Source organism: Drosophila obscura, unplaced genomic scaffold, assembly GCF_018151105.1.
Source record: "Drosophila obscura isolate BZ-5 IFL unplaced genomic scaffold, ASM1815110v1 contig_1, whole genome shotgun sequence".
NCBI classification, from domain to species: domain Eukaryota; kingdom Metazoa; phylum Arthropoda; class Insecta; order Diptera; family Drosophilidae; genus Drosophila; species Drosophila obscura.
Window position 1 is genome coordinate 402578 of NW_024542679.1, and position 26121 is coordinate 428698.

The 26121-nt window shown below is 44.3% G+C and overlaps 1 protein-coding gene across 37 annotated transcripts in view; it reads left to right on the forward strand.

The window, feature by feature from the left end:
- LOC111072361 (CUGBP Elav-like family member 4) overlaps window positions 1-24932 on the forward strand; it is a 285345-nt gene extending 260413 nt beyond the window's left edge. For 19 of the 37 annotated variants that reach the window (XM_022364163.2, XM_022364157.2, XM_022364164.2 and 16 more), the window contains 6 exons: window positions 20370-20513; window positions 20584-20857; window positions 20971-21069; window positions 22068-22145; window positions 23675-23851; window positions 23924-24198. In XM_022364163.2, coding sequence (XP_022219855.2) covers window positions 20370-20513; window positions 20584-20857; window positions 20971-21069; window positions 22068-22145; window positions 23675-23851; window positions 23924-24051 — 900 coding nt within the window. In that variant the 3' untranslated portion in view covers window positions 24052-24198. Of the gene's footprint in view, window positions 1-20369; window positions 20514-20583; window positions 20858-20970; window positions 21070-22067; window positions 22146-23674; window positions 23852-23923 lie in introns of all 37 variants that reach the window. The other 18 variants (XM_022364159.2, XM_022364160.2, XM_022364166.2 and 15 more) reach the window with 3 other exon arrangements.
- The last annotated feature ends 1189 nt before the right edge of the window (window positions 24933-26121 follow it).

Sequence of the window (26121 nt, forward strand, 5' to 3'; positions counted from 1 at the left end):
GCCACGGGTACTGGGTATACTAGTGAAAAGAATAATTTCTTCCCTTGTGATGTCGCAAGTGGAAAAACTCCGATACATAATTCACATGCCAAAACAGCACGAAATGTTTTGCATAGCTGCGATAGTGGGCGGGGCGTGGTAGCGGCGTCCCGGGTGTCACGGACGCGGACGCCGACGAGGACAACAACAAAGTGGAAGCCATTAAATTTCATGCATGCAACTAGTAAAAAAGTACAAAAAAAAAAGAAAGGAGCGTCACAAAGCGGAGGGGCGAAGGTAACGCTATCTGCCACGCCCACGCGCTGTTTTGCACAGGCGGCCAAGAAATGAGTTTGCACTTTTGTTATGCAAAAAAAAGAAAAGGGAAGCACCTGCAATGTTGCACCTTAAAAAATGCTGCTGAGACAGCAGACGCTGCCAGCAGAGGGCATGCAGCGGGACAGTGCTCCCCCAGAAGACGTTGCCCTGAAAGTTTTTAGCATGTTTTTCATATTTATCCTGGCAAAAGAAGCCTGGCAGACAGGCAGCCATGCAGCCAGGCAGCCTGAAGAAGCAGAAGCACTGAAGGGTTAAGATGCGTGTGCGAAATTATTTAGCCAAAGTGTCAGAATGCCAGCTAGCCATCCTCCACTTTTGCTTAAGTACTGCCCTCTCCTCTCCGCTTCGCTCCTCTCTGGGCTGAAATATTTGTCTGCCTTATTTATTGCTTACCCTCAGGTGCACACACTCGCATGAGCGCTTCTCCAGCTGCCAGAGTGTGTGTGTGTGTGTGTGTACCTGTGTGTCAGGTGTCAGTGCCTGCAGCTATGAAAATACTTTGTAAACATTTCCTATTTCTATTAGCGAACCCTCTCGTCAGCTCTCCTTTGCTCTCCCTTTGGCCCAAATGGCCTTCAAAAAATTGCATACCATTCCCCTTTGCGCAGCGCCCAAAACTATGCAACAATGTTTTGTCAGACAGACAGGGGGTAAAAAGTTTGCCCATAAGTGCTTGGAGTCCCTAGAAAAGTACAAATATCTTACCACTTTGGCCACCTTATCGATGCCCCGGCTGAACCGAGCCCGAGCCCGAGCCCGCGGCTATGGGGCCATAAATTATATTTTTTGAAGTCTCACCCAGAGACAGTACCCAAAAATAAAAGCAACAACAGCAGCAGCAGCCAAACAGAGAGAAAGAGACTGAAAACTTTTTGGCAGTTATTACCAAGTGTTTTGTCGTCTCTTCCTACCGTCCTGAAGTTGCATATCTGTAAACATTTTTTGCGACTTTGAAGCGCACCTGAAAAAAGTTGCGACCGAGCGGAGAGTTGGAAAGGATATCTCCCGCTCGCTTACTTTCGCCAAAACTTTGACTGCAGTTTGTGCAAAAGTTTTTGAAGGTTGCTAGACCTTTAATTATTTTGTGATAAATGATGACACTCGAGTGCTGGAACACGGCAAAAACAATTACAAATACGAACGAGAGTAGGAGTAGGAGTACGAGTGAGTGTAGTCGTAGAGCCTCGTAGAAAATCTGCTGCGTCAGGGGCGAACACTTCATTAGCACCTGCCAGCCCTGTTAGAAGATGAGATCTCGCCTCGAACCACCTTTGACAAAGCCAAACACGAAAATGTTAGTGCAAACAACAGCTGACAATGACATGGCCACACAGAAACAGTGGGGCCCAAGATTGTCCAGCCCATCATCCACTTAAAAGCGCTTTAAACCGGCAGAGTCCTGGACAAACAAAGCCGGCCAAGTCCACCTTGGACAGCCAGAGCCAGAGCCACAGCCACAGCCCTGTCGATGATTGATGATGGCATGTGACACTAATGGTGATTGTTGCTATTTTATCACACATCCTACAGCGGAAGAAGGGGCTACAGCGCTACCCCCAACCACCTGCAATTTGCTGCTACACTGGCAAACATATTTTTTCATAAATATCCCCTATCCGTGGCCGTATCCTTGGTCTAATTTTACATTCTAATAGGGCTTTATGTGCGGACGCCTAAAACTATGCAACAGCTTCCATGATTTATGATTGGACCTGCCAGGACCCCGAAAACAATTACTCAAATTTGATATTTACTCAGGCGGGAAGGGATTTGGAACAAGTGTTTTCGGCTAGATTAAATATACTTTCTAGGTGCTATATTTTTTATTATTTTGCGTTGATTAATGTTCAGTTAGCTGACTCGAAAGAGGCCCAAAATGTCTGGAGATCCGATGGGATATGGACGTATATTATTTCGGACTTCATTCCGATGGCTAATACCCGACAAACAATTCATTCAAATGCATTCCAAAATGAACCACAACCACTCCAGCCTCCCGGGTAGCTGAACCACCCCAGCATACCCCTCTGGTCGAAACAATTGTTAATTAACTTTAATGGAAAACATTTCTCCAACTGGCTGAACACTGGGCAAAAATTCCAAAAATTGTTGGGCTAGCCACTGAACAATTCACACAAGCGGAAGTCGTGGCCGAGCATTGAGCAAATGCTATTAATGTAATTTAGCATTTATTTATGCATTGCCATTAAAACAAATAGACACGCGGCGCGCGAATCATAATGCAAAATGATATAATAATTATAATTGTGCTGACAGGCAAATAACAAGTACGAGTGTTGTCCCCGACATTTGATGAACATTGAAAATGCATTTTTACAGGCTCATTTGCATGTAGCGAGTAGCGATTGCAACTCAATCTGAACATAAATAATTTTCCATTTGATCTGGTCCTCTGCTCGTATTTACCATCCACACTCCTCCATTTTTCCACTAATCTCTCGGGTGCTTTTCCGAGTTAAGCCTGAAATTGGCGGCTTTTCCTTGATGTATTTTCTCTGGCTTGCCGCCGGCCATTTGAATTTTAATTAAAAATCAAAAATAATTAGCTATTTGTTTAATTACATGAAAATCATTTGCGCCTGGTCGCAGCCATTAATATTTATTTGAAATATATTTCCTCGCTCTATCTTGCTCTGCTTCCCATTTATAGTATTTGTTTGTTGCATTATTTATTAACGTTTCAAACATGTGTCAACATGGCCGCTGGCCAAAAATGTATGCAAATATAAATGAGAGAACAGATAAATATATTGAAAATGGCATAAGCATGTATCGGGATACGCCCATGCATACATACATACATACATATGTATATACATATGTATATCTATGAGTATCTGCATCTGTGGATGTGGCAGATGAATTATGTTCGCGCCAGCCCATAAATGCATATTTAATTACAAAATTAATTAACATGAAAAATAACTAACGCAAAAGGTATTATAGCAACAAAACAAAACAAAAAAAGTATAAATAAAATAAAATTATGGAAAAAGGCTATATATTTATGTATATACGTATGCTCGTACATATATTTAATAATTGTATAATACAGAGTTCACTCGTACGTGTAGAAATTAAAGACAAATATAAGTTTTTTATGCATTTGATAATATTTAATTCAATTAAAAGCATTTATGGAAATTTATTTTTCATATATTTCAGTCATTGCTTTCCGTTCTCTTCCGCTCTCCCTCTTTCTATTCGTTTCTCAATCGCTCCCTGAGTATATTCATTTGCCTGTTCCCAATGTTCTCCAATCAATTTTAATTAAATTAATTCCTCAAATTTAGCACACTTCCAGACCACAGGCAAACTCGGGCCAGGTCCTGGGAGAAGGGAAAGTTTTCCAGCACCCCCTTAACCGAAATGAGTTAATATTTGGCCTGGGCCTGGTTCTAGTACTGGCCTAACCATGAAACCATGAAACAGGCCATGTCCCCCCGGGCAAATATCACTTACTTGTGTTTAGTTGTTGGGTAATAACTTGTGCCTTGCCTTGCCTCTGCCCAAGGGCTGTGGCGCCTGCTGTTAATGACACAGCCGCAAACAAAGTGCGAGGAGCACACACAGACACACATACTCGTATGCATGTGTGGAGAGGGGAGCAGTAAGAGGAAAGCTTGTTGTGTAATGGCATAGCTCATTAGCTTTGCAGGCAAACAAGTTTTAAAGCATGCATTTAGGCGCGCTGCGGTTTGACAGCCAGCCTCCGCCTGCAGGCACTCGCTCTCTCTACCATGCGCGTTTGTGTGTGCTTGCGAGTGTGTGTGTGTGTGTGTGTTGACACAACAATTAAAAGCATTTAAAATAAAGCATGCCACACTCGTAGGCGGCTGTAGGCGCCACACAGCCAGACCCTGCCACAACACCCTGGCGTGACCCCTCCTGCAAATGCATAAATTCTGCCTTACAGCTGTCTGACTGTGTCTGTGTCTGCGTCTGTAGCTATGTGTGCGTGTGGGTTAGTCACTAATTAGTATGTCTTTAGCTTTGGGATGGCTTATGGCATTGGCACTGGCACCGGCGCTAACATTTGTTATGGCCATAAACCCCAGAGGGCATGGGCAGTTCGGGCAATTATAACACATATGCCACACTGGAAGTGGGAGCCATAAGCATTCTCTTTATGAGAAGAGTATTCCTTCCTCGACTTGGCAATTGATTTCTCCGATGTCTGACCAAATATTGTTTGGCATTCGTAATTATGTGCTGCCAGGAGCCATTTAGCATTTAACATTGAACAACAGCTACTACAGCTTGAATAGAGTACAGTCCATCCCCTCAGCTCCACAGCTCAGCTCCATAGACAGACAGACACATTAAATTTTCAAGCCATGACAAACAACAAATATTACTTCAAACAAAAGACAAATTGCCACGGGGCCAGGAATTCTTACCTCAATCAGACGCCGCCAATCTGCGATTCTTTCACAAACTGCGTTCCTTCTCAACTCAACTCAAGTCGACTCGATTCGACTTGGATCAAGTCCGCGTCAAGTGTTTGCCAAGGAGAGTGGAGCAGACTTATCGGGTCTGGCCCGTTGTTTGCTAAATTGCAAACACATGCTGCTTCCAGTGGCGCACAACGAGCGGTGGCACGGACGGATAAAGGACTCCGAACGGGGCAGGACAATGGCCAAAGTTTAATCAGGCGTGAAATCAAGCAGGTGTTTCAATTTTTACCAAATTGACTTGAATCTACCTGACTGCCTTTGTACTCTACTCCGCTCCGCTCCGCTCCTCACGCTCGCCCTTCATCCGTGGCTTGACGGGCGTTGATAAATCGGTCCCAGCTCTGACACCAGCTATGGTCTGGGTTCTGGGGTCTGATGTCGTTGTCAGGTCGTCTCATTAAAACGATTATTATGCATTGCATTTCTGATTATACAAACCAAATTAAAACTTATTTATGCAATGATTCGGTACGACGATATACTCGCACCCGAGTACACGCATATGACAAAAAATTATATTTGTATTTTTCTATGTGGCATTTAATATTTCACATTTACTTTCTGACAATGGCCGAAGACGGGACGGAGCGGAGCGCAGCGGAGCCATGGACACGGAAGGTTCCGTGGAACTGTGGCGCTGTCAATTCAATGTAAAAATCAAACAAACAAATGACACAAAAATTAATTATATAAAAAATACTCAATACTCAATAATAATAACAATAATCTGGTCATGCGTGTCTGGGCCCACGCACTGATTTCGAATATATCTCGACTGCAAAAAGAATTGTAATTATTATATAATTATATATGTGATATATGTAGCCAAAGAGATCGAACCACACAATGTCCTCTCGTCTGAATAGGTACAGTTGCATGCACAGTTGTGTGTGTGTGTGCGTCTGATTTATGAACGGGTGCGAAATGAAACCAAAAGTTGAATGGAATCATCCCGAATTGCAGTTCCAATTGTACATATTACTGTGACCAGCATTGTGTGCCCACACCTACACACCTACCAACCTCCCACCACTCCCCCATGTGTTGTCCATTCTGCTTCTGTTTGCTGTTGGGGGGGACTACCATTTTTTTGTTTGCTGTTTTCTGTATATTATGTCAAGCATAAATTGGCATTTTCAACTGGATTTGCATGTTAATTAAAATGGCGCACGCACGGACAGTGGAAAGCAAATTCAGACACGGCATTAAAGCTGCTGTCTCTGCCTCTGCCCCCTTGCTCTCTTAACAGCTGACCGAGCAAGGAGGGGGGCTCGGTAGGGGCTTACGATAAGTGCGAGCAGAGCCACGAACCAGATCGATGACAGGCGGCAGGGACGGACCCAGCACTTCACCCGCGGCTGGTTGCATTTCATTTTGAACTCTATTTACTTGAGTGTTCGCCAAGCAAAGGCAAAAGAAGACGAAGTGCAGTGCAGCAGCAGCAGCAGCAGCAGCAGAGGCAACAGAAACAGCAAGCTGGGAGTAACGTCCCCAATCCCAGTTCCAGTCCCAGTTTCAATCCCAACTGAGCTGAACTCTACAACACAGAGCGCGACCCGACCAACGACCTACACTTGACTTAACCAGCATTGTCGATTGCATGGCCCCGCCTTGCGGAGCTGCAACGCCTGCTGGCGGAGGAGGGACAGGACTACAGCAAGACTTTAATGATGATTTCTTTGGCGCTTAAGTCGTTTAAACTGCGCCCCCATCTTCGACAGCACCAGCAACAGCCACAGCCAAAGCAACGGCGACTTGGGCACGGGGCTTGGGCTTGGACGACGACGTCGTCTCTTCGTCTTCGTCTCCGTCGTCATGGACTTGACGAGTGCCTTTTTGTGTGTCTGACTGGGAAAGCGGGTGGAGTTCTTCGCTTCGCTTTTTTATTGCTCAAGTCTCCTTTCATGTGCATTATGGAGCACTCGTTCTCGTCGTCGTCGCTCTCTTGAGCTGCTTTAACCACTTGACTTGGCCTAGAGGAAGCAGTAGCAGCAGCCCCGGGACGGCACAGGTCCAGGCCCATCCCGCATCCACTTGGCTGGCTTAAAGATTGCGCTCGTCTTGATGGAATTATGGACAAGTGCATAGTCGTAAAGTTCAATATTTTTATAGTTCAGTGTCTGTATCTCTCACTACCTAAAAGTCTGCAAACATTGATGGCCTTCCCCAGCCACCCACCACATTTCCAATGCCAATTTCCCGCTCTCACACGGACTCGAACATTTATCAACTATTAAATAAATGTGCAGCTGCATTTTACTTAATTCATGCGGCTGCAAATTTTATAATTTATTATAAGCAGCCTCTGCCTGTCAGCGATTGTCCGGGGCCCCCCTTCCGCTGCCCGTTTAATTGACATATTTAAAATATTAAATTGCATCCGTGTGCAGAAATGTTGGGGGCATTCTTTTCGGGTTTTGGCGCTGCATTTCTAGAGCTAGGCAGCAGTGCTTTGTGGGCAATTATGAATTTTTAATCAAGTAAATAACACTGTGCACGAAACGCAAACAAACTGACAGGACGGGACGGGACGGGACAGGACAACAGCCAGACAGGATACATAACAGAACAGCGCAGCGCAGAATAGAACAGAACAGAGCAGGAAGGGACTACTAACCACAATGTGCGTGATTTCCTTTTTTGTTTTCAATGAGAAAGCAAGGTGAAAAATCAGTGCGAGTCGGGAAATGCTCTTTAATGACACTTTAATTGGTATCGTATTCGAATATATTCGAGGAAGATACAGCACCGACAAATTGTATCCGACTTTGAGGAATGTAGTGTGTAAAACAACCTTTCAGGCGTAACACTTCCAGATCGATTACGATTTAATTTAATTACCGCCGAGGGGCAAAGAAAAAGAGAGAGACTGAGAACTGCTGCCGTCGCTCAAAACCGCATTCGAAAGCCTGTAAAGCCTCAAACGTTGAGCGGAAAACACGCTGCAAGTCTGAAAAATTAATAACAAAATTTGCAATGCCAGTAGAATGACAGCAATTATCCCGGGGACAGTGGCAAAAGAGGAGGCCAGAGACCAACCGCTCGGTGGCGTGGCTATATTATTAATTAAATGACGCTTAAAAGTTTGCTCACAAAAACGAGCTTAGGGCTGGCCAATATCTATGTACAATATTTTCCAGTGTTTATTTTTTATTATTTTCAGCATATTTCGATTTTGTTTTTGCCTATCGACTGCAGCTGGAAATTTATTATCAGTGACAGGCAGACGGACAAACAGCAGCAGAGCAGCCTCTGAGCGAGAGAAGTCGTTGACAAAAATTTAATAAACTAAAAACCGCAGGATATTTACACTGCACTCGATTGCAGGCCACCTATCAGTGTCAATGTCCGTGTCCATGTCTGTGCCTGTGTCCGTGTCGGTATGTGCACTTCGTGTGCCTGGCATTTCAATTTGAATCAGTGTAAAATTAGTTTGTCTGTGCCATATTTTTGTGGATTCTTTTTTGTGTGTGTTGAGAGCTGCTGCTGCTGCTGCTTCGAAATTAGTTGCTGTTTATCGCATATTTGGTCATGCATAAAATGCGCTGATTCGTGTTGCATAGCTCTGGATGCCCGAGCTGTTTGTTTAGTTGTTGTGACTGCCACTGTCAGTGCCCGGAGGCCATTGAGGCGCTCCGCCAGAGCTTTGATTTATTATGGAGAACTCGTGTTGGGTCGCCGGCACTCGAGGCACTACCATAAAATTAAAGCTGCTTTGATTTAAATGACAGCAAAGTCTAAGTGCAAACTGTGATTTGGATTGCTGCTGGCAGAAAAAGGTCTCGAATGTCGAACACTATATGATTGAAGGAAACCCCATTAAGATCATATTATTTATCTACCCTAAAGCCAGAATGAAACAAATTATCTACCGAAATTCTGCCTTTCAAGTGACAGTTCTAAGATATTTTCCTATAGATGTTGTGCAGCTAGAAACTTGTTTGTTTTTCTCTCTTTAGGTTGTTTTGTTTTTATTTCTCATTCAGCTGCACCTTGGAGCACGCGTGGCCCCTTCCACCCCATTCATGCAAATGGCGTTTGGCTTTGGCTTTCATGGATGTGTCTGAATGTGTGCCTGCTTTAAAATTCAGAAACTCTTTGGCTTAAAGTTGTGCCAGCAATTAGGGCATGCTTCATTGGCTGCCAAAAGGTACATAAACTACGTGAATGTGTCTATGCGACCACACCCTGGCCCCCCTTATGGCCACATTCCCTTAGAACTCAACCCCCATCCGACCCTTAGACCCGCTCAGCTTTTCATGTAAACGCTTGCTCTGCCATTCGTTCCGAGTCATTTCATTTTCACTTTGTTGCCGGAGATGGAGACGGAGACGGAGACGTAGAACGAGATGTAGTCGGGGGCGAGGCGAGTCCTACAATGCCATTTGTGCCGGGTGCCTTTTGCCCATAGTTCCACCTCACTAGCTACCCATGGCACTGACTTAAAATGACAAACAACATTGGGACTCCTTGTCGGAGGAGTCCTGCGTCCTGAAAAACGAAAAATGCTTTTCTAGCACACACACACACACACACACAGTGTAGAGTGACTCGGGCAGACGCGTACATGCCATTGCACAATCATTGGATTCCGAAACATTTCTAGAATATTTAATAAGAAAACTGAAAATCGTTGAAATGCCAGCAACACTCATAATATCATCCCAGCCTTCTTCCTCCTCCGCCTCCTTCCTCGTCCTACGGGTGAGTCTAGGTCGATTGTCGATGTGCGTGCTTGTGTGCTTGTGTGTGTGTGAGCTTGCATGCCGCCCCTCCGATTGCTCCAGCCAGGGCAGCATTTCTCGATAAAAGGCTAAGGTCAAAGACAATATTGAAATGCCAATTGAACTTTTAGCTATTATTAAAATTTCACTGGTCCTGCACCCGGCTGGAGCAGCACCAGTACCAGTACCAGTTGAAAATGTCGTTAGGGTCCTGCACATTAATGGCACATTTTGGGGCACGGCCCTAAAACGGTTTTGGTAATTGATTCTTTGAGACACAAAGTGCAGAGCGTAGTACTGGTATTGGGGAACAATCGTTTGCAATTCAATGATCAAAATGTGGGTGATGGGAAAGGGAATGGAATGATTATTTTAGTATCAAGGGGGAATCTCCTAGTGAATCTCTTGCATTTACAAAACCTCATTCAATTCAAACTAAATCTGATTTGCCTCTCTCTCTCTCTCTCTCTCTATCGTTGCAGGTATGTACTACAAATTTGCATAGCTCCAAGGATATCAATCCTTTGCCCTATTCTGTCGTAAGTTCAAGTGCCTTTGTCTTGTCTTGTCTTGTCCCGTCCAGTCCAGTCCAGTCTGGGCCCCATCGAGGACAGTGAAAAATTTGTATAGCTTATTATTAATAACATTGTAAGGAGGCAAAACCCCATCAAGTAGCTAAATCTTGGGAAGCATTTAAGCAGCATGTCAGAAACAAAACGACGGGTAAAGCCACCACCATCGCCCACCCGCCTCCAAGCCGTCGACGACATTGACAGTGATTACAAGCTGAAAGTATGAAAAACAGCAAAAACTACTTAAGCACAAGAAATAACAATAGGATGGCCAGGACGTCGTCCCGGGACATCTCAGCTCGAAGAGGCGTAACCGGCCAAAGACCAAGACCAAGCCCAAGACGGAGACAGAGACGCAGACGCAGACAGTAGACAAATTTTTTGCATAAACACAGACGACAAAGCCAACTACTGACTGCACTTAAAACAAGAGCCGCCAACGGTATGGGTCGGACCTGGGGACCAAGCCAAATCGAAGCCGAAAGCCATCGCAGAGAAAGCGAAGAGCTGGCCAAGGAGGAATTTCCTCAATTCCTGATGTGAGATGCGAATTTTTCAATAAGTGCAACCGATGGGTATGGGCGACGCGAAGCGACGGCCAGCCATCCAGGGACCAGAGACGTATAATAATTTCGGAAAGGGCAGCAATGGGGGCGCGGCAGGACGAGCATCGTTTAAAATGTGGCTGGTCGATGGGCAGGGCTCTCGGATAGACGGGGTCTCGGACTAGGAGCAGGAAGCACATAAGTTGAAACGGCTCAAAATGCAAAGTAGACGACATCCGCTTTGAGATTGGATGACGTTCGTCCAGGCTCTGCTGCTGGCCCTGGTCTCGGTCTCGGTCCCAGTCCCGGTCTTGGTCCAAGCCAACGTTCTCGTCAGCCCTAGCGTCGTCGTGAAGTATTAAAAGCAAATAAGTAATAAAAATAATAATGGAGCATTTTTACCATTTTTTTGCCCCCACGAAAGGGAGCAGCAGCAGCGGCACACAGAAAAAAAAAAAAAAGGATAAGCATCTTAGCGCAATTTCTTGCTGCCTTCTCAATATAACAAAAGGTCCTATGCCGAAAATCGGAGGAGTGGGCGGGTCGGGCCAGCAGTAAGGGTCCGCTGCTGTTTTGTCCTTTATTTCCATTTTTTCGTTCATATTTCCAGCCCCCCTCCAATCGCAGTTTCCCTTTCCCAGTTTCCTTCCCCAAAGGGACACCAACATAAATGCAGGAAATTTGAATGGACGAGCGCAGTGAATGAAATTTGCAAATATTTTTCAAAAATTGAACTTTTCTGGCAAATTTTTTCCTCGAATGCTGACGGGGCCGGGATGGGATGTGCGGCTAGAGGAAAAGGGACTGCTTCGGGTTTATGAAAATAAGTGAAGAAAATTGATTTGAAGTACTTTGAAGTGCAAAAACGCGTAGCCAGAATCAGTGAAGAATGCTTTGGCATATTATTTCGACTTTTTTTTCGCCCTGACAGAGTTCCCCAATTTCCTCCATCTGCATCTCTCCCGTTTGGCCAGACAACTTTTGTTGTGATAAGCAAGTCAAGCAGAAGCGGCCTGTCCATATAAAAATGGAGAGCTGTGGCGAGCGGCAGGGGTAGCAGGGGCACGGCAACAGATGCAACTGCATATCTGCTTATGTTTGAATAAAGTTTCGAAATGGAAGAATAACCAGGGCCAGGGAGAACTTCCGGGTGGCACCGAGAGAAGCAACTTAAAGAGATTTGCAGATTCACAGACTCACAGACTCTGTCTTAAAGCTCACATAATCGGGTAAATTGCTTTCTAGGCTTAGGCACATCCTCCCGTTCCCAGACAACAAAGGAGCAAGCAACATGCGAGTACTACGAATATACGAGTTTATAAATCGCCTAGAAAACTACCGACTACCGACTGCCGTCTATCATTTCCTCCGGCACTCTGACAATTCGGGAGCAGCGACAACCGGCAAAAAGAAAACTTTACCTGCAGCAAGAAAAATTGTCAAAATATAAAGCCCCCACACACACAGATCGAGAGAGAGCGAGAGAGGGAGAGAGAGAGGCACAGGGGCGAGCCAGGTAACCAAAACGACTGTCGTTTATCAAACAGGGAGCAGTCCTGCCTGGGCTCTCACATTTTTTTCGACTCAAGTGAAACGTTTCACGCCGCCAACGCCTAGAAGTATGCACTGGCAGGGCGAATTTTTGTGTTTTTTCCTCTGCACTTGCTTTTTCCTCTGCCAAATATATTCATTGCAGTATTTGTTGCCGCTGGGAGGGGCAACGAGCCAACGCCAACCCACCATCCAAGCAACGTTTTGCATATGAGGCAAGTTGTTGCCTTCGTCTGATGCGTGTGTGAGACTGAAGAGACTTATGCTTGAATTGCAAATAGTTAGAAAAGATTTGCCTTGATTTCGGTGACAGCGACTGGGACGACTCTCCGCTCGGAGTGCTCTCTGTCCTGGGTGCGGACCAACTTGCGGCTTGCCTCTCAATTTGGAGACAGGCAAATGTGTCTGCCGAGGCACTCGAACGATTTGTGGTACTGCATTTGGGCGGTACTCCGGCATTGCGAATGATTAAATTGAGGCGGTTGAGAGATGCAGCCAGACACTGTGATGGCTTCACTAGTGCCTGGGGACACTTTTTGAAGATTTAATTTGTTGCAGCCCCATTTACTGCACTTATGTATAAGTGTGTGTGTGTGTGTATCTTTCTCTGTGTCTGTCTCCGGCATTAAATAAAATGTGAAACAATCAGAAATCAACGCAAAAACCAAGCAAATAAAAATATAAAACATTTGCGGCCATTTGCCGTTAGCCATTTGGCCCACGCATACAAACACACAAACACACTCACACACACACAACATATTAGTGTGCAATTTGGCCAAATGTCGCCAACGTGGCAGCCTGTCCTCCGCTCAAAAACTTTCACAATATTTCCGCAAAACAAATTGCGCGTAAAAATGGCAATGCAATTTTTGGTCGTTTGTTGCGGCGGCCGTTGCCAACTGGACGCCACATTGCATTCACATTCACATATGTCCTCCCTGGTACCCCCCCTGGTACACCCCCCCTTGTACGACCCCTTCTGGCATCTGCCTTTTGCCTGCGTGTGCGTGTCCTGGTCCATGTTTCTGTAATGTTTGCCCAATTGAATTTAATAATATTTTCATTTGGATTTTAGTTTAGTTTTTCGTCGAGAGAAAATATTTTTCGTGCCACTCTGGTCGTGGACCCTGCTTGTGACATGTCCTTTCCGAAATGTTTTGTGCGTCCTGCGGCTGCAAATTGCCAAGGGAACTGGTCACGACTGTCCTTCGGGTGGGGTCCCTGGCCCGCTCTGGAGCTAATTGGGTTCGCGTGTTGTGCGGTTAATTCTGATTTCGAATCTGATTCTGATTGTGATTCGGAATATTATGTTACATTCATAATTGGCCTTGTCCTGGAGCGGTCTCTCCACTCTCTTCCTCTCTCTCTCCCTCTCTCTCTCTTTGTAGTGGCTGTAAACGAAAGAAACTCTTTTAGTGCCTTACTTATCCCAAATCCTTGGCACGGACCAACTATCGTCTCAACAGCTCGTAAAACCAAAGCTGCAAATTAAACTGCCACCATAAAAGAAAGGTCTCGTCTCCCTTTGCCCTTCCCCCACTGACCATTACCCTGACCATTACACTGACCATAAATACAATATTTGATAATTTTATTAACAATTTCGACTGTAAATTGTTTACGACCCCCCAGCAGCTGGGTGGAGGGGGCGAGGATGAATCGAAGAGTCTGGGAAGATGGAGCTTTTTAGGCGTCTGGTGCTGCCTTTCGTGCAGTTTTTATGCTGCCGCAGAGCGAATGAAATATTCATGTCCTCGGACTATCTCTGTCTTATTCCCAATTCCCCTCTCGCTCTCGCTCGGAACGTAAATTTAATTTAGCTTCGCCCAGAATTCTGTTCAATCAAGCACAAAAAACGCCGCAGACAGACCGACAGAGCCCGGCAGAGAGCAGGCGAGTGAAAGCGGCGAAAGAGAGGAGTTGATGGGGAACGAAAAGCTTTATCCTTACTATCGTATATCCCAGCAGTGGTTTTGTTTTTCTGACTTTGATTTTAACTGCATTAGAGGCCCAGTCCCCAGAACTGGATTCAATTTGTTGCAATGCTATGCTAAAATGCTGAAATCGGGCAGGGATCTGCCAGCCAGCCAGCCAGGCAGCCAGCCAGAGGTCCTTTTTGTGCAGCTTTTCGCATTAAATTTATGAAATTGTGCGCTTCCTCTTTTTCGGTTATGTTCTCTCAAAACTCAATCATGCCTGCATGTAATATCCTGCCGCCTCCTTAGCTGTTTCCTCCATCCTTTGCCCTGCCCTGTCTTGTCCTGCCCCGGCCCCGGCCTGTGTCCTGTGTCCTTCGTTGAGCTAGCCCATTTGTTTGAGAAAACTCCCTCTGCAGTTGCTGGTGACATTTATACCCAACAATAACAACATACACAAATCCCGGGCCATGTTATGCTGCCAGGCAGTGCTCACAGTTGGACTTCCAGCGAGACCTTCTTCTTATGCGCCTCAAAAGTATGCGGGACAAGTGCAGCTGAGGGGGAAAGGATTCGAAGGAAGCAACCTTTAACTATGCACTACCTAAGGATTCCCAACTTCTTCGGTGGCGAAATTGCCCCTTAAACTTTTCTGTCACATTCCGGGCATATCTTCGCCAAAGTTGCTGCAGGCCAATTTCCAGCCTGTTGATTGCCCATTTAGGAGAAGCCTTCCTCCACCCATTGTCCTTCGGCGGATATACAAAGCGGTGCAGAATCGATCCTCAGACCCTTGTGAAACCCCATTAAAGATGGTGCACAAAGGGTTCTGTTCTGTTCTGTTCTGTTCCGTTCTGATCTACGCGCGGCAGCGTCTTTGACAAATTTCAACCCTGTTGATTGCCCTATTAGGCACTATGGAAAAAATGGTGGAAAGCGGAGTACCCTTAAAAAGAACTCTCGGCGACTCGGCGAGTAATTGAATTAAATGGCTGGAGCTGCGGCAAAAAGCAAAGTAAATTAAATAAGTTTTTCATTTTGGGCCGCGGCCAAGTTGCATTGTCAACGCCATCGTCTGAGTCCTGCGATGGGTCGCGCTTTTTGCTTGCCCGCATTTTACGCTTCGCCGGCGGCCTTTGTTGGCAGCAGCAGAGGAGGACGAGGAGGAGGAGCTGAGGAGGAGCTGGAGCTGGACCCCAGCCAGAATGCAATGAGCCAAAAGTTGTTTAATGTATGCATTGCCTTGCTGCCCCGCCCTGTTTCTTTTTGGAGCAGCCCAGGGCTGCGGTTAACAGCGCGTCGCAACTTTTCGGATTCGGGTGCGGGTTCGGTGGTTCGGGGGTTCGGGGATTGGTGTTCAGGGGACGCGGACGGGGCCAAAGTTACTTTCCGCATAGTACGTAAATTGTAGGATTTTTTGCGGACTCCGCTAATGCTGAGCATACTTTTAGGTGGCTTAGTGGCATTTACACTAATTTCAACTGCAGTCGGACGGCACAGCACAGCACGATGGGGCGATGGTGTGATTTATTTGCCGGAAAAGATTACTTACTCGCCCTGTGGTTCCTCCAGGGTTCCTGTGGGCACGGATGGATGAGAAAGAAGCCTTTTGAAATCCCATTTTGACATTGCTCGGCTCAGCCCCTCGACTCGACTGCCGCTGACAGCGAAATTGAAATCTGAAAACGAATTTATAATTAGTTTTACTGCTACTTTTTACTGGTACTTTTTCTGCACTGCACTGCACTGCCATTACAACTGCAATTCTATTGGTAGTTTTTGTGGGCTAGACTCAGGTTTGTCATTTAAATGAAAATTAATTGGAAAATTCGTTGAGAACTGTCTTTGGTCGTGTGAGAGTCAGAGTGAGTGGCAGATTCGAGTGCAAATGAAGGGTTCGTTGTTCTGGTTTATGGGTCAATACACGTATCTACCAGAGTTGTGCTGCTGCTGCTGCTTTAATGCTACCCCAGGAAAACAGCTTAAGCCAGGCCATAAGAGGAACAGCAAACATTAATTGAAGTGCACTTCCTTTCAATTTTCGCCCAACAAATTACAGAGTATCAACAACAGCAACGGCAACGGCAACGGCAACAGCAACAAGGAGGCATCGCGTTCTTGTTGCTCCGTTTTGCTCTTTCAGCTCATGCTCCTGTTAATTTCATATTTCGAAACATGACACTTTCACACTTTGGCTAATTTAAAAGCATACAAAATTGTTGGTCGACACACGCACGAGGAGAGACCGAAAGCTTTGTTGCTGCTTCCTCGTTTCGTGACGAATGTGCTTTGTTGCTGCTGCTCTTGCTGGTGTTGCATGTGGCACACAAAAGGCTGGCAGGAAGGCAGAAATCCTTTCCGCGCATACGTGTACGTGTATGCAACGTTGTCGCTCGTTAAATTGTCGCCTGACACCTCGCTAATGTCATCATCATCATCATCGCCATCCACATCCACATCCGCAACACCACTACGCCTCGTCCCAGTGTTGTTGGTACTGGTGCTGGTTCTGTCGTCGTCGTGGCCAGGTTAGAGTCTCGGCCACATTATTACTGTAATTATGTTGGCCGTGTAAACGTCATTAGGCGTTTTAGCGGCGGTCACACTGCACAGGCAGGCGGAACGTGCCACAGCCCGAGTGTTGCACTGCCGTACGTATACCAGTAGGTGTTGAATCTTTCGACACGTTCACCGAAAATTGCAGTGGACAAATTACAGTTGAAAGTAGTTGGATGAGTGAGTTGCACTAGGGAATACCTACCATATGCGAGTATCGCTAGAAAATAATCAGTTTTAGGGCCAGGGTCAGGCAGCAGCGAACACTAAACTTTAATTCAATTTCACACAATCGAAAAGATTAAATCGGCTTGCCCCAAAGTCCAAACTTTCACCCATACAAAAAAAAGAAACAACGCCCATCAACAGTTGTTCCCAGCAAAAAGAGGAAAAAGAGGAGAAGAGAAAGCTCCCATTACCATTAGCTGTAAAATTTATGTGCTGGCATTTTTTGAAAACATTTCGTTGTCGCTGCTTTAATTGATAGATAAAAATGGCTGACCATTAAACAAATGCGGACCAGAGGCCGACCAGGCCAATTCATTTGGCAATTAAAACAAGCTGCGGCCAAAACGAGCATCAGAAGAAGTCAGCAAAAAAGAGTGCGAAAGCCTCCAACTGCAACTGAAACTGCAAACTGAAAACTATAAAATGCAAATCAGTTGCATACATATACATATGTGTATGTATACAAATACATATATAATTCATTTGTTAAAACCATTTGCCGCCCATTTGCTGGGCAATTTTTTTTGCGTTTGGCCAGAAGAAATATGTTGTCCTTTTAGGCGTTGACAAATCGACTCTCACACTCATGCCTAAAAGTATGCAACAAGCAACAAGCAGCGCAACGCAAAAAGCAGCAGATGCAAAGCCAAAGCCAGTGCAGGGCAGGGCCACTGCCACTGCCACTGCCACTGCCAAAGCGTACGTGGCGAGGCGGGAATAATAATTTTTGGCACGACTGCCATGTTAACATGTCCCCAGACACGTATGTAGTAACCGTAGTCCTCTGCCTCCTCTGCATCCCCTGCCTCATCTCCCCTGAATACGGTGAACGTTGCATACTTCCCTGCGCGAGTTTATTATGTGCGAGAGAGTGTGTGTGTGTGTGTGAGTGTGTGTGTGCCCTAGCTGCATTTCAACGCCCCTGTCCGGGTGGCTCTCTGGGCTCACGGATTGCCCTTGCGGCTTGTAGAACCATTAGTGAACACGGGTAGCTCTGATTACCCCCAGAGCCACTGTGTGCCCCATCGCCACAACAGGTCCCAACCCGGCAGAGTCTTGGTTGCATTTACATTTGCATTTGCATTGAAATACATAAATACGTGCGCGGCTTTTGGGGCGGCAGACAAATTACTTTTTAAATGCACTGTAAGCCCTTCAATTGTAATTGGCCGTCCTGTGGTCTGAAACTTTGCCAAAAAAGCAGCACAACCATTGAACAGCGGGCGAGGGGGAAAAGAGTGAGAGAGAAAGAGTGGAACAGAGGACCAGAGAACTTTGAGCGAGTGGCATTAAAAAACAATAAAAAATATTTGCTAGAGGCGAACAGGCTAAGGACGAAGGCCCATCTAATGGCGTCACGTTTGTGCCGCCCGAAAAGTGGCATGCAACATGCGATTGCTGCCAAAAGTGCCGCCTGGCACGAGTCCAGGAACAAGGAACAAGCACCCAGGCATCCAGGCATCCCGGGCACTGGGGAAGACCTCTCTTGTTAGTTGGCTTGTTAGTTGGCAGCCAAAAACGGCAGCCTGCTGCCTGTTGCATTCCCCACTGAGGCACGACGACGATTCGTTCTCGTTAGGCGTGCTGCCAGCTCGCATTCGCCTCCTTCTAAGGCTTGGCTATGTCTGTGACTCCAACTGGGCCTGGGACTGTGGGTCGTGTTGAATTTTTCATTTCATTTGGTGGCAGCAATTCACTTGAATGGGATCTTCGTGTCGTCGTCGTCGCAGTCGTCTCCGTCAAGCGGAAGCGGAAGTGAACAGGCCAAACAACTGCACACGTATTCTCATAGCATATAATATTGAAAACGTTTATATTGACTCACACTGACTGCTTGCACTGCCTGACAAACTGCCTCGCAGAATTTTACTGGCAACATAATTCCTTCCGAAAACAGCGTGGATTTTGTGGTCTTTTTTTAGGTTTTGAAACATCCAAAAGCTTTGAGGAACAAGCAGACATGAGCTGGGGATTATTGGGCAATTCAATTGACGTTAATGAATTAATTTATGAGCCTTTGCGGCTCCCTGCGCGCCTAATGTTGAGCCTGTGGCATGGTTTTCAGCTGCTGGTCGGCAGCAATTAGTGCCACAGATTAGCAATGGATAATGGAGGTTTATCGCTTTCCATGGGATTGCCAATTGTGGCTGCACTTTCTTAAAGATGCCATAAAGCATACGTGTCGTTTCTGACGCAGCTCAGAATATCTGTGCTGCTTGCTTGAAGGTTGAAATGAATTTTCACATGATATATGAAACGCTGGCCCGGCCCTGCCACGACTTGAGTTCTAATGTAGCTCATTAAAAGCTATTACACAGGAGCTGCCAAGCATCTGGGGCTATGACAGGACCAACAGAAATAGTTTCACATTCCCAAGAAGCCCCTTGAGTCCACTCCCACTCCCTTACCTGCACCACGGTCTATCCGCTTATGGCCTTTTGCATAAACTCGAGTTTCATATTTCATTAATTAAAATTATGTTCGGAGCAGAGCAGATAACTGCTGTACTACGTGAAGCACCTGTTTTGTTGTAGTCTCATTAACAGCACACACCCAGCCACCCACCCACACGCTCACAACCCCCAAGCCAAGGCAAGGCAAGGCATGGCAGCGGTAGAGGAGAGCTAGAATAATGCAATACAATATCATTGTTACTTTGATTAATGATTTGCAAAATCATAAAAGCATTTCTGCTTCCTGCCAGCTGCCTTCCCCCCCGAAATTCATCATCATCATCAGCACAAGCAGCGGCAGGCAAAAAGGTTTCCTATTACAAAAACAGTCTTAATTAGAACAAAAACCAAATGTTACCGAATATTGGAAATGTCTATTCAAATCAAATTGTCATACGAAAGCTGAGACCTCTTTGGGCGGCATGGGGAGTGCGAAATGTGAAGCCTGCCATTATTATGCTAATTAATTGACATCAAAAGCAAAGAAGAAGGAAGAGTGGCCGGGCCTAGCCGTGCTCAGAGTTCTGAGTGCTTTGTTCCCCCCAGTATTTACGAGTATTTCGAAATCAATGAGAGACGACGACAATAGATGACATCGGAGTCTCTGGGCTAAGGTAGGGTAGGGCAGCAGGTAGTGGGTGGAAGGAAAGCGGATCGGTGCGGAGCGGAGCCCATAAGCTGCTTTCAATACAAATGCAAATTGAAGTACTCGTATGCCAATTATTTTGATATATACTTATTTTTCGTATATAATTATATTATAACAATAATGAGCAGCAGCTGGAGCGGCAGCAGCTCAACAAAGGACTCAAATCGAGGGGTATGGGAACCTAGGCGGGCAGGTGTACTCTTACCTGCCAGTCGCTGTCATCATCACAAAATAATGGCCTGTAATAGGATTTCCTGTTCCCGAGAGAAGAGAGAACGAAAAAAAAAAAAACAGAAAACGGAAAAGCCTCCCATAAATATGCAATGACAGTCAGTCAGCTTCCACTCACCGCGCTCTCGGCCCTCTTATTTTCCAGGGTGCATCCTCCAGCCTGGTCGTCAAATACGCCGACACAGAGAAGGAGCGACAAATCAGGCGCATGCAACAAATGGCCGGCCATATGAACCTGCTGAATCCGTTTGTCTTTAATCAGTTCAGTCCGTACGGCGCCTATGCTCAGGTAAGTGGATGCAGCTCCAGCCCCGTGAACTCCTCCCCCCTAACGACTATGTCTCTCTGGATTCGTGCAGCAACAACAGCAAGCCGCTCTGATGGCAGCCGCTGCCACGGCGCCTGGATCAGCAGCCGCTTACATGAACCCCATGGCCGCCCTGGCAACGCAAATACCTCATGGCCTCAATGGCACCGGACAGCCGCCTTCGTTGCCCTCGCCGACTATGCCCAACTTCAGCATGGGCGCGAACACGCCCAACGGCCAGCCCGGCGGAGCTGCCGCGGCTGCAGCAGCTGCTGCGGCGGACGGGGTCTTCACGAATGGCATTCCACAAACGGCATTCCCAGGACGTAAGTACCAGAGAATCAAAAGCTTCATTTGGGGCCCTCTCACCAATAAAATCAGTCACAAGTTCCCTTTCTTTTACTACAATATTCATTAATCATAATCGTGCTCATTGCAGATCCGCTGCATTTGACTATACCACCACAAGGTCTGCCAAACGGCGATGCTGCTACTCTGCAACATGCCTTCCCTGGTCTGCCACCGTTTCCAGGAGTTGGTAAGTGTCCCCCAGCCGGCGTGCACTAAGTCTCTATCCGTAGCCTTAAGATAGAATATCTAGGTTAGGCACCACAAAAAAAAAAAGCATCAATTGGAATTAGAAAAATCTCCCAAACTCATTGCGTACTCATTCTGCACACTCGAAACATTGTTGCCTTGTCATTTGAGTCTCATAATTAGCCACGGCATTAGCATCAGCATTGGCAATGGCATTAAATTGGTTCCATCATCACCATAACCATTATCATTTATACCACCAGGTCATGTTCCAAAGAAAACAACAACAAAAAAAAACAAGCCCATCATTCATAATTGTTTTTATCGAAATAAATAATAATTGTTGTGTCATGCCATAAATATATTTTAATTGTTAGTAAAGTGTTATATAACTCTAACTTTTTATATAAATATTTAATTGATTTCCTTTGTTGAACGGAAGCAAGCGAATGTTGGAGAAACGAATTAGAGCGAATCTCTGCTGCATAAATAATTTTCTATGCGATCTGCCTATCAGTAACTAATGCAAGAGTAACGCCGCTCTATTCGAATCGACAACGCTAGCTTGGTTTCTTTTGTTGGCTTTTGATTTGAATATGTTTAACTGAGTTATTTCATAATTTGTTTACCACAAAGATGTGTTGTTTTGATGTTAAACGGTTAACATTTGTTGCATAAAAGCTGAATTTTAAAATTATTTATTATTTTCTGATGGGATGCACTGATGTGTATCTGATGCATCATCATTTTGAAAATTCTTTCTCAAGTCCAGCTTCCCTGATCGGCTGGTATATTAGCACAAATTGGATTTTTCTTGTAAAGTGTGTATCATTATTTGTTTATTATTAAACTATAAAATTACTTTAAACATTTAATTATATACATATGTATGTATACATATATATTACTCGTACGTATACTTAATTGTTGTGTTGTCTTCATAAATGTTTCGGATTTTGTGTAAAAACCAAAAACAAAAATTATTTATATATAATGCAGCCTTCCCCGCCGTCTATGGACAGTTTCCACAAGCTTTACCACCTCCCCTAGCGGCGGTTGCACCCACTCAGCGTGAAGGTAAGCTTTTCATTATTATTTTGTTAATCGAATCCCGTAACCCCCGTATCTATCCCCGCCCACCAAAACCACCCTCTACACATTCTAGTTGGTTCGTTTCCGTTCTCGTAACTCGATATCGTGTTTGATTTTTGCAAAATATCGAATGATACATTAACAAACAGCTGCCAATACTCGTAATTATTTTACTTATTCCATCAAGTACTCGTAAATGTTTCACTCCATGTTTTCCTCGATTCGTTGTCATCGTGAATGTAACACTCACACATACACACGTGAAATACACACACATACATGCAACACACAGACAATTAAATATCGGTCTTCATGGGGCTCGATCAAGCCAATCCTGAAAAGTAATTAATTCCTTTTTGTTTTGTCCGGAGAGAAATTAAATTTAAAACAAAATCTCATAAAAATTAATTACTTTGCATACAATGTTCTGTTCTGTTCCTTTTGCCTTTTGTTTTATTTTGATAAGTATTTTATCTCTTTCCGCAACCCCTGCAAAGGAGAAGAAGGGACGCGAATGAGGACATTCAACCCTTTCGCGTTGGGGGTTTGTCGGGCAAGGCGTAAATCGTTTTTAATGGCTGCATTCAAAGGCATTTTATGCCATCGTAAAAATTACATATAAACTGCTTAAAATCATATAAAGACCGTCGGCGTATTTCGAAGACATTTGCTCATAAAATTTTATGTTTCTTTTTCGGTTCGTTTTGTCTTTCCTCTTTTTTTTTTTTTTGGACAGAGACAATATCACTCTGTCGTCCCCCGGTAAAGCATTATATAATTTATGTCTGTCTGTTGGTATGCGTCTGTATATTGCAATCATATATATGCATATATCTACATACATATGTGTGTGTGTGTGTGTGTGTGTGAGTGGCTACCTGTATGCTAACTATATACGTAACTTGAGTGTAACGTTCTATATTCATATATATATATTGCGCCGTAGTCTGTTGTGTCTCTATGTATACCCTATACCCTAGAATGTACCCTGCATGACACTCGCACACATATATACAGACACCATATCTCATATATACATACACATATATAAATAGAATATACATATTACAATCATATGGTAATGTGGGGGGGCTAGAATACTTGGTAGAGACCTAAGCTAAAGTCTATAGTTTACATTTACTAGATCCATTAAGCATTTCTTGACTAAGCGAACATTAAAGCCTGTATGTATATATCATTTAGCCTGTTCGTTTGGTTATGGTTTTGTTTCCTAGTTTGCGCCGACCTCACAGCGCATTAGTTTTAGTTTGGATCGTCCAGAAAACAAGATCAGCCACAGAACACAGATAACAAGTCACAGATCAGAGCACAAATCAGAAATCGATCAATTCAAAATCAAATTTAAACAAAATCAAACGAAACGAAACGAAATCCATGCAGACAGAACAAGAAAGCAGAAATACTCGTACTCATAAAGTTATGAAATTATGATTTCGCCATCGCTTAATTTCATTGTCTACTTTGTTTCTTTTCTTGTAATGTCTTCTTTTAAGATTTTCTGATGTTCCCAGGATGCTCGATATCCGGTCCAGAGGGCTGCAATCTCTTCATCTACCATTTGCCCCAAGAGTTTGGCGATGCGGAATTAATGCAAATGTTCCTGCCCTTTGGCAATGTGATCAGCTCTAAGGTCTTCATCGATCGCGCTACAAACCAGAGCAAATGCTTCGGTAGAGTCTCAATACACCCCTTACCCATTATATTCAGCTGTAATTAATCAAATGGCTCTCCGCTTTATGTAGGTTTTGTGTCCTTCGATAATCCCGCCAGCGCTCAAGCGGCCATTCAGGCCATGAATGGCTTCCAGATTGGCATGAAAAGACTGAAAGTTCAATTGAAGCGGCCAAAGGATGCCAGTCGACCCTATTAACAATCGGAGTTCCTTAAGTGTAATTCGCAACAACTACAACTACACCCTGGAGCACCAACAACAGGAGTAGTCGCAGGAGCAGCCATGCCACAAACAACAACACACTATGCAACTGCAGCAGCAGCCACTGCATCCACAGCAACAGCCACAGCAACAACCACAGTACATCACTATAGTCGCAGAAGCAGCTTTAGGCCACCATTTCCCACTGACAACTCCACTCATATGCAGTATCAATTCGCCAGCTGGCGAAATGGTACCTACTGCTATCGCTATAGTACCCCCAGCAACATCTCTCCCAGCCCCAACAGCAACATCAGTAATGCCAGCAACTGCAGCAAGGACAACAGCAACAGCAACAGCACCACCAGCAACAGCACCACCAACAACAATAGCAGCAACTGCAGCAGCAGAATGGACGATTCCCAACCACATCCAACTGAACCGGACACGGCATCCAATAGCAACCAGAAGAAGAACCTATCCAAAGTGGAACTAGTCGAAAAACTGTTCAAGTGGCAGCAACAAAAGCGAAAGACCTAAAGCCACCAGGAACCAGCAGCAACCAACAGCAACCATTGACAACTGCGACAACAATAAGGAGCAACTACTGAAAGGGTGAGCCATTGAATTCGGATGATTGGGAATTCCCAATCCCCCAACCACTTCAGAAGAAGATGAAAAAGAAGATCTCTTTCCAAATGGAAGATTTCCCAGAGCTGCCTCGGCGATCTACTTGGAAGGAGATCTTGCGGATAAAACTTGGAACAGCTTACTGATGCTTTACCATTACCTCTTTTCAGATGGTCTTCACCATGCTAAGTGAAAATGATTATAAAAATAAAACTTAAACACATGCAAAAGCGTATGTCAAAAAAACCTAAAAAATAGTAAACAAAAAAATGTATAATAAAAAAAAAGAAAATACTTTAGAGCTGAAATTTAAATAGATTTATATATATATATACAAAACAGCAGAACATACATGCAACTATATATATATTTATTCGATTATACATGCAGCTGAATGCAGTACTTAAAAAATGAAAGAGAAAACCAACAAAAAACAAAATGATAATGATGTTGAGAAGCCCGAAGAAAGAACAAAATTTTTGCCAAAATATCGATTTATTATGAATATATATAGACACATAAATATATATATTTATAGAAGCAAGGAACAAACATTGATATTGATAATTTTGTTAACAAGAGATAAACAAACCACATAACATATGCACACCCAACACACACACCACACACAGGACAAAAAACTTGAGACAAAAACTGACTGGCAAGAGACCAAAATTATCTGGGTTTTCAAATAAACAAAAAAAAAACAAAAAACAAAAAAACGAAACAAATAATAAATTAAAGAAAATAAATAAGAAGGAGAGATACGAGCAGAGCAGCAACCATTTTATAAGAAAAATTGGTGATGGGAATTTATTAAATTAACAAAACGCTGCAGAAAAAAAAAACAAAAATTAAAAAGAAACCAAATACAAGAGAAAAACTATCAAAACTGAATTTGTTAATCTGATGATGATAAAATCGAATGGAGTTGACAGTTAAACGAGTTGGAAGAGTTAGATGGAAGCAGAAGGATTTAATGATAGAGCATAGGCGATGATCGATAGAGGAACATAGCTCTGCAACTTTTTAGCATTTAGTGGTAAGCAAAAGGCAAAATGTTCTATATATGCATATACAAGTATATATATATATATACACACATATATATGTATAGAATTGTATACATATATGTGGTGTGTACGAATGAAAATTAACACAAAAATTCGAATTTAATTAATTTTAAGTAAAACAAAAGGATATAAGAAGTTAGGAATAGACTAGCTCAGAGCAGGCCACTTAATATGCGCAATGCTTTGATGGCTACGTGGAAGAATACGAATGAGGAGATGGAGATCGATATGGTGAAGGAGAAAGAGCGCAATACTGTGAGGTATATAGTGCTACTGGATAGGTGGAGGCCCAGGCCAAAGCCCCAAAGGGTGTGCCTGGCCTCGCCGCAAAGCAAAAATATCATTTTTTATAATATATAAATGA